Source organism: Macaca thibetana, chromosome 1 (genome assembly GCF_024542745.1).
Source record: "Macaca thibetana thibetana isolate TM-01 chromosome 1, ASM2454274v1, whole genome shotgun sequence".
NCBI classification, from domain to species: Eukaryota; Metazoa; Chordata; class Mammalia; order Primates; family Cercopithecidae; genus Macaca; species Macaca thibetana.
The window spans coordinates 65,587,268-65,596,705 of NC_065578.1; the positions used below are offsets into that span (position 1 = coordinate 65,587,268).

Consider the following 9,438-nt stretch of genomic DNA (forward strand, 5'->3'; position numbering starts at 1 on the left):
TTTCCCTGAGACTGATTTTCGAGCTGTTACTAATGGGCCAGTAAGCAGCAAGGAGAGAGACAGGGAAATTAAACTAGAGTGATCTCTGTTCACTTATGGCCACTTTGAAAGCAACGTTGGTTGAAGACTGATGCATGTCCAATATAGGTCAGCAACTAAATTTATAAATAGATACTCTCCTTTTTCTGAATAAAAAAATGTTCAGAAATTTATAGCTATCCTGAAGAGGACACACGACCTCCTAGGCAATTTAACTTTCAGATTTTCATGCAACCGAAGCGCTCTAAGGAGCCACTCTAAAGACTTAAGCAGCCAGTGTCCAAAAAATAAATTAAAAGAATGAGGCATGTGAGCACAACTTTCCTTATTCCTAAATTCCTTTAAATTTTTAATTGCAGGAACTGGAAGACCTGAACAAATGGGGTCTTAACATCTTTAATGTGGCTGGATATTCCCACAATAGGCCCCTAACATGCATCATGTATGCTATATTCCAGGTGAGTGAACAGGAATGATTGCTGGCTTTCCAATTGGATGGCTCTTTATGATTTTTTTTTTCTATCTTGCTTTTCTGATTTAACTTTCCTCCACTTTGGACATCTACTTATTTATGTTCTAATCCATTTTACAACATAGGAAAGAGACCTCCTGAAGACATTCAGAATCTCATCTGACACATTTATAACCTATATGATGACTTTAGAAGACCATTACCATTCTGACGTGGCATATCACAACAGCCTGCACGCTGCTGATGTAGCTCAGTCAACCCACGTTCTCCTTTCTACACCAGCATTAGACGTGAGTAGTTATGATCTGTTTTGCATTCCTGCCCATCCTCCTTCAAAAATGCCATACCAGCTAGATGTAGTAGCATGTGCTTGTAGTCCTAGCTACTCGGGAGGCTGAGTTGGGAGGATTGCTTGAGCCCAGGGGTTCAAGGTTACAGTGAGCTATGACTGCTCCCCTGGACTCCTGCTTGGGCAACCCTGTCTCTAAAAAAAATAAAAACAAAAAAAAAAATGTTTTAAGTGCCTTACAATATGCAATATACTTACAAAATTAATGTAATTAGACCACATTGCATACTTGAACTGGTTCTTTATAAAATGTATCACATCCATTAACTGAGCTATTTATAAAAAATGAATGACATTTCTACTTGCTTTGCTTTCTAATATCAGAGTAACCTTCCCTTTACATCTCTTACTATTAAAAGTATTTAACTATAAGGCAATTAACAGGATTTCAGGGCAGGAATCATGTCTTATTCTTCATTGTATTTCTAGTAAGGGATGCAATGTACCTCAAAATGTCTTGTTCAGTGTCTGGTAGATAGTATATTCTCAGTATGCAATTACTTATCTGAACTGCCCAACACCACCCTAGGTATATACAGACCACTATATTCCCAGGGGGGTATCGCAGAACTATAAAATACTCTCTACATTTCTTATTAGTAGTAAATATTCAGAGGCTTTTTCTCCTAAAAAATTATAAAACTGATGCTGTGTATTGAAGAAATAGTAACTAAAAATCTAGAACAGAAGAATTAATAATGCTGAAACAAGGAGAAACAATATTCATAGTTTGCCATACTAACTCTGAGAAGGTGGCTGTAGCTCCTTCTTTCACAGATTAATGCATTTGTGTATGCCAATATAATCAACAATGTATGCAGCAGGTCATACTCTTACTTGACAAATGAAAATGATGGTCAAGTACTCCCAAAATGTGCTGGACCACTGCAGGAAGGGACTGGCCATGCCCTATCCAGCCTCACCTTTACAGATTCAGTTTGGAAGGTGAAAAAAGATTGGCCACAACTCTGTTGCTTGAGTTGCATATTTTCTAAGAAAAGAAATCCAAGAAATCTTGAGAAAGTGAAATGGAGCTAAGGGTGTTTGATCCCTCTGAAGGAGAGAAACAGTACTGTTTTTATACCCTGTGTAAGTATCACAGAGTGAGGCAACACTATTTATCAACTGCCTGGTGTTATTAATAGTATACCTACTGAGTGGCCAGAAAATGGCTATGAGTGCTGCAAACTTTTTAGAAAAGGGAGGGTTCAGTGAGTGCTTGAGTAATGGGATTGGTCTTTATAGGAGAGGTGGAAACTTGCCTCAAGCTAGCATTGGAAGGACCAGAAGATTTAACTAATCCCAGAGGATGAGGGAAGACATTTCAGCCCTAGAATGAGCACCAATATATACCTTATTAATCCTAGGTTTGAATCATTGTGCATGGGTAGGGGCAGACATGACATGACATGAAGGAATTGAGCAGCGGGGCCTCAGGTTTCACTTCTTAGGAAGGTTCTCAAATCTTGCCCATAGTAAATGATTAGTGGATACGTGTTGAATGAATGAGTAATATCTAAAAGCTTGTGACCACACCATAAATTTCACTTTAGGAAATAATTTATTGCTTATCTTATGAATCGGGAGTTTGGCCATTTTCTCTAAGTTATTCAGCTAACAGCATATGAAGGTTGTTATATCTCAGAGCAGAGCCAGCCTGACTTGCTTCTTTGCTTCTTTGACTTGTATCTGCTTGTGTTACATAAGCACCATGCTGCCACACCACTGGTCCAAGAAACAAACATTAGACATTGACACACTCCATGAGATTTGTGCTAATGTCTTTCCAAGCATCAGCCTTTAGGCTTGATGTGAGGCTGAGCTCTGGCCATCATTCCTTTCACGTCAGAGACTTTATGATGATGAACAGAATCTACATTTACTTAAATTAGTATATTGAGATATCACATAAATCAACAATCCCTCTCCCAACAAGGATAAAGTAGGATACTTTACAAATGAAACTGAATAAGCAGGATAGGCAAATTGGATGTGGAGTTAAATGTGTTTATTTGTCCAACAGGCTGTCTTCACAGATTTGGAAATCCTGGCTGCCATTTTTGCAGCTGCTATCCATGACGTTGATCATCCTGGAGTCTCCAATCAGTTTCTCATCAACACAAGTGAGTTCACCACCAGAACAGTCATTCCAGATAATTGTATGATTCACTGCTTAAGTTTTTTCCTCCTAATGTTTTCATTATGGATAATCACAAGGATAATAGTGAGGCAATCCTTCCATTCCTCTCAAACTGGTCAGGCCTTTCGTGGATACTCAGTCCAGTCTGGCAACACAATGTTTGAGCTGCTTGGAGAACTTGGAGAGGGTCATAGGGGAGCCATAAAAAGTACTCAAAGTTTGGCAAATACAATATGTAAGGAAAGAATAACAGATATGGAATTATTCATAAAGAACAAGAAAAGGTTTGGTGATCCCATGATAATGACTTTTGATATTATACAAAACTCTGCACAGAACATAGTAACTCACTACTGTCCCTATCTGCTTGGGAAGCAGCCACAAATGTTAAATCTGCACATGGGAACCTCCAAGCAAAAATAAGATGCTGTAAAAAGCACTGGAATGAGTTTCCACAGTTCAGAAGGAAGGGTCATTAAAAGTTCCATACATTTTCCTCCAACTGCATAGATTTGATTATGGATTGGGAGTAGCAATGACCTGAGTGACCAGGGGTGTCTAGCCTTAGGATCCCAAGCCATACTCAAAGCTTTTGTCATGCTTAAAATGTTTAGTTTTCACATCTTTGAAAATCCTTTCATTCTCTCAAATAATGCACTATCTCTAAGTGCTGGAAATCTAAGTAGTTTGAGAATATTGGTTATCCCAATGTGGTCATGAATAACATCAAGTACTGATAGTTTCCTAGAAATGCTTTTTTGAGCTACTTGCTGCAAAAGAGTCCTGATCATCAGTCCTTGACCTTTATCCAAAGAATATCTGAATGACCTAGGTTTGGAGTACACTGGATTCTTTTACTTCATTCTTCTATTGAACAAACAAAATGTTGGGGCAGCTATGTGTCTGCATGGATTATATCAGTTGGTAGAGTGTGGTGTCATGAATCAATCCATATATAGGCCAGTTAGCCTCACACAGAAAAATGATCTATCTACTACAGTCACCCATAGCACTGCAACATATAAAGCCTGCTTGTAGATCAGTGCCCTTGATCACAGGATGAACAAAACAAGAGTGCTCATCGGAGGTTAGTACTCAGAGCACACTATTAAAGCAATGATATATGTGTAACAGAACCTGCAATTAAGTAACACATTGCCACCACTTGTCTGGTATTCTTGATTAAAATGTGGTTTCATAAGTCTGATGACCATATTCCCAAGCAGACTTCTGTCTAACAAAAGATGCCTGTGATTCTTCTATATAAAAGGCATGCTGGAAGCTGCATCTTAGGTTTCCAGATACTGCAATTTCTCGTGGAGAGAGTAAAAAGACAGAAAATTTGACATCAGAATTGTTCCAAAAAAGTAGTAATGTATAGTATCATATGAACAGAAAGCTCTAAAAAGTGATGTTATTTGGGTAAAATGAAGTTTTACATCAAACACTATCTTTGACAATCCAAAATTCACAATTGCCAGGGATTAGGGAGCATATAAAATGTGAATATAGCTTGAAAATCTCATTACAATGCATAAAGTTTAGTGGTACTTTCACGTTGTTCTTTGCCAAAGTACAAAATTTTTGAAGACACATAAAAATAGGATTTAGCTGCTCAGGAATGCCCTTACCTAATATTAAATTCTTCATCTGAGATATAGAATGAGTAAAAGGATTTTAAAATACAATGAATTTTAATCACAGAGAAAGCTTATACACCAGTAGAAGCATTTTTTGCTTACAAACTGACGACTTCTGTTTGTAGAGGGCCACTGCTTCTCTAAGAGGAAATGGCATGTGGCTGGTGGTTCTTGAAATAATTTGGAGAGAACTAGGTCTGATTTCACTTTGAGATAACGCCAACATTCAAATCATATCCCTTTTTAATTAAGTCATCATTTGGTCTGATTTTTTAGATTCAGAACTTGCTCTGATGTATAATGATGAATCTGTGTTGGAAAATCATCACCTTGCTGTGGGTTTCAAACTGCTGCAAGAAGAACACTGTGACATCTTCATGAATCTCACGAAGAAGCAGCGTCAGACACTCAGGAAGATGGTTATTGACATGGTAAGACTTGAGCCTCTCTACGTTCCTCACTTACTGCCATTCTCTCTGATAGACTGAATTTATTAAAAGTTTTCCTTTTCTTTTTACCCAAGGTGTTAGCAACTGATATGTCTAAACATATGAGCCTGCTGGCAGACCTGAAGACAATGGTAGAAACGAAGAAAGTTACAAGTTCAGGCGTTCTTCTCCTAGACAACTATACTGATCGCATTCAGGTATTTGATGAAAGTCTTTGATTTAACACAAAACCACACCAAACTAAGCTGAACAACAATTAGAAAAAGAAAACAAAGATAAATTCAGTTTTTGGTATATCCTAGGCTACTACTATAGCTGAGGGCTTAAGAACAAGCTAAGGAAAATGGACATTCAAGTTTATCCTCTAATTTATGAGGGAAAAAAAATCCCTATTTGTGGAATTGCTTATTAGGTCTATAAATAAATTGCAAAATCTATTTGTAATAGGGCATACGTGACTGTTGGTTCCAAAAGCTTGTGTTTGGATTTAAATCCCATTGACTTGAAGTTTGTTAGGTTTGTTTTGGATATACAAATTGCCATCAGCTGTTCTCCTCTTTCCACAAGTGGAAAATATGAAGTTATCTACTTGGAGTAATTCTTTGCATTCTTTCCAAACTGAGAAGAGGAAATGATAGCAGCATCTGACCTCTAATGTTCCTTCCAATTTTTAAATTCAATGACTGTCAGTCTAAGAAGACACACATTTTCCCCTTTGGGACTCTATAAAGGTAAATAACTGACCCAGGCTAGCACCATTGTAATTCCATTTTTTTTTTTTTTTTTGGTGCCTATGTCATAATTATAATGCAATTAAAATGTTCTAGGGTTTAGTACCAAGCGTACTAGTATGAGAAGGATGAGATGTTCTGGCAGTATTTACACCTAATTTTATGGGATTTCTAAAAATTGATGATTTCAGGTCCTTCGCAACATGGTGCACTGTGCAGACCTGAGCAACCCCACCAAGTCCTTGGAATTGTATCGGCAATGGACAGACCGCATCATGGAGGAATTTTTCCAGCAGGGAGACAAAGAGCGGGAAAGGGGAATGGAAATTAGCCCAATGTGTGATAAACACACAGCTTCTGTGGAAAAATCCCAGGTATCTAATTTGAGATTTTCAAAGTACTTGCGAGCTCTGCTGATTGTAGAGCTGGAGGGTTCTATTTAATTCCATTTTTCCAATAGAATATGTATATATGAGACGAGAAGGAGACAGTTACGCATTTTGTTCCATTATAGTCAGGACTCATGTGACTTCTCCATTACACTCAGTTTCACAGGGTGGGGATAAGTAGTCATCAGAAACCCATCAAAATTTGGATTACGTGTCCCTAAATCATTTAGATAGTTGTCTCTGATGTTTGCAAATCCAGCTGAATGATCTGAACACTGGTATCTGCTCCATCCCATCCCTCTGGATTTCTTCTTGCTCTGTCTTCATTCAAGAGCTCTGCTCCTCACCCTTGCTTCCAGTCCTCTGTTTTTATCTTCGTCCTTAATCAGCCCACTGCAACCATCACCAGAGGCAGTCTCTTTTAACGTATAGTCAAAGCCCTGTCTTGTGTTCCCTCCCGGGATGCTTCTATGCTTTTGAGAACATGCTGACATTTTCCAGTTGTGTCCAAAGCTTCACATTCTGTGTGTGCTTAGGATAGGGGACAATAGTCTGGAGGAGGTGAATACAGAAATGTCTAGATGCCAATAGCTGCAGAATATGCAGCAATGGACAGTATCAGTATCCACACAGAGTTTTTCAAGAAAACGAATGGGCTGAGCCAAGTAGCTGAGATTGAGAATTAGTTCATAGACTGTCCAAGATCTTTATCCCAAAAACATTTGGATTGTTTATTGTCAGTATTTATCCTCTTTCCCTCCTACCTGGAAACCCCAAATTTGCATATACTTGTAATATTAATGTACAGTTCCTTTGCAATTTTTATTTTGTTGCTTCTTAAAGAAACTCAACTAAATGAGTTTTAAAAAATCTGTGAAAGGGCTGGACACAGTGGCTCACACCTGTAATCCAGGACTACGGGAGGCTGAGGTGGGTGGATCACCTGAGGTCAGGAGTTCAAGAACAGCCTGGCCAACACGGTGAAACGTTGTCTCTACCAAAAACACACAAAAAATTGGCTGGGCATGGTGGTGTGTGCCTGTAGTCCCAGCTACTCGGGAAGCTGAGGCAGGAAAATCGCCTGAACCCAGGAGGCAGAGGTTGTAGTGAGCTGAGATTGTGCCACTGCATTCCAGCCTAGGCAACAGAGCAAGGCTTCATTTCAAAAAAAAAAAAAAAAAAAAAAAAAATCTGTGAAAGTGATCTGAAGTCTAATATGCTGTAAAAATGCAAGTTAACATTGTTAATGAGGGTCAATTCAAATAGCCCAAAGGCTTAAGTGGAACAAGATATGAATCAGTAAGGAGGAGTAACACCATTTTATTAATAGCAGTGATGTTTTATGTTTATATGATGTTCTGTGCAGCATTTCACACGTTTTCCATATATTATCTTACTTGGACCCCCAAACAGCCTTGCAAAATAGATAAAGCAGATATTTCTCCAGCATGTCAGGTTCAAAGCTGCCCTCTTGGTCCACTACAGCAGCTCTCTCATCCAAAGCTCTCCACTCTCCATCTTAGGGACAGGTCTTCCTGTTGCCATAACATCGTTATCCACTCTGGTGTTTCCCACCGATGGGCTCTGCTGAACACTGTCTGATTGGCCCACCAGTAAAGCTCTTTACTGGGTGCTCTCAGGATTCATACAGCTCTCTCGTCCTGTGATCTAGGGAATAAATAGCAGCTACCTTGCAAAACAATTCTCAACATTTCTTAGCAGAAGCAAAACAAGTGAAGAAAGGAAATGACTGCACTGTGTTCAGCTTATTCAATTTTCTCCATTACCTTGAGCTTGTTATTTTGGGTCCCTGGAAAACACCTTGAAAATAGTCTGTAACATTCATTAAGTAAAGAAGTAAAAGGGAGGGAAAAGGAGGGGGTGGAAGTGAGAGAAATATCTGAATCATGTATGATCAAGTTTTTATAACCAGTGTAGATCGGAGATGCCCTGATTTTGCTGTGAATCTTGCTTTTTAAGGCTAGGAAAGCACCAGAAAGAAGAATAAGAAAATATATATATACACACACACACACAGACATCATATATATATATTTTATATATGAAAGAGTCACATATGACCAAAGTTCTTGTGTACAGTACAACTTGGATGTATTAAATGACTGGCCAAATACCAACATATTAATAAAGGGAAGTTTCCAGTAGTGTGGAAAGAGACCTATATAATGTCCCATGGGTGGGTGCCCTTTGCCCATCTACCCCTAAATCCCAACCTAGCATCTCTCTAGCTCCCCAGACCATGGCAGGGGAATTCCCTTCTCTCATTCAGCTAGTGCCTATTCTTTCTCTCTACTTGTCCCCACCCCCAGTGTTTCCTGTTTGTCCAACAATGAGGAGGCCAGCGTAAGGCCACACTGCTAGCTCATGCAGGATGCATAGCCCCTGAGTAAACCATAACAGAGCCATAAGCCTGGTATTTAATCACAGGAACACCAGCAAAAGGAACTGCTTAATTGTTTTTTATTTTCCCTTCTTTCTCTTGATGGAAATGACCGTGTGCTCTATAGATCCAAAACAATTGCATGAATGTCCACCAAGGGGATATGTGTTTCTTTCAGGGCTTAAAGTATTTTCACGTGTTTCATCAAACTCCTCTACCAGCCAAAAGCATTCCACAGAACTTGAGAAATTCCAGAGTAATGAGGAGCCAGATCCTCATCACTTTGGAATAGCAACATATTTTAAAGTTAGCAAGGAAAAAATATTGAGTCAAAACACGTTAGACCTGGGCCTGCCTTCTTCAGAAAATGACTCACAGAATCCAAGTAGTGACAGAGTCGTGCTTTGTCTTTGGGTCCCTGGAAAACACGAGGATTCCATCCAGACGACTTATCTGGCGCACGTAAAAGGAAATGCAGTCTGTTGTAGTGAGATGAACACAGGTTTTGGGATCAGACAAAGCTGGGGCTGAGTCCCAGCTCCACCACTCACTAGTTATGTGACCTCTGACAAGATATTTAATCTCAGTAAGTCGTAGTTTCTGCCTTTCTAAATAATATACAGCAATACTTACTTTTCAGGATTAAGAGAGAATACATCAATTGCATTCAGTGTGAGACCCACCATATAGTGAGTGCCCAAATCATGGAATCCATTATGATTGATCTTTCTGGTTATTCATGTTCTTTCTTTGCATGGAAACCAGGACACTGTGTTTACTTTTCAAGCACCATCACAATAACAGATGTGTAATCTTATTTTTCTCCAG

At 39.0% G+C, this 9,438-nt stretch overlaps 1 protein-coding gene across 6 annotated transcripts in view; it reads left to right on the plus strand.

Annotated features, from left to right (window-relative positions):
- PDE4B (phosphodiesterase 4B) overlaps positions 1-9,438 on the plus strand; it is a 585,950-nt gene that overhangs the window by 574,231 nt on the left and 2,281 nt on the right. For all 6 annotated transcript variants that reach the window (XM_050760551.1, XM_050760641.1, XM_050760693.1 and 3 more), the window contains 6 exons: positions 399-497; positions 637-801; positions 2,884-2,983; positions 4,917-5,071; positions 5,164-5,286; positions 6,012-6,194. In XM_050760551.1, the coding sequence (XP_050616508.1) occupies positions 399-497; positions 637-801; positions 2,884-2,983; positions 4,917-5,071; positions 5,164-5,286; positions 6,012-6,194 (825 nt within the window). The remainder of the gene's footprint in view (positions 1-398; positions 498-636; positions 802-2,883; positions 2,984-4,916; positions 5,072-5,163; positions 5,287-6,011; positions 6,195-9,438) is intronic.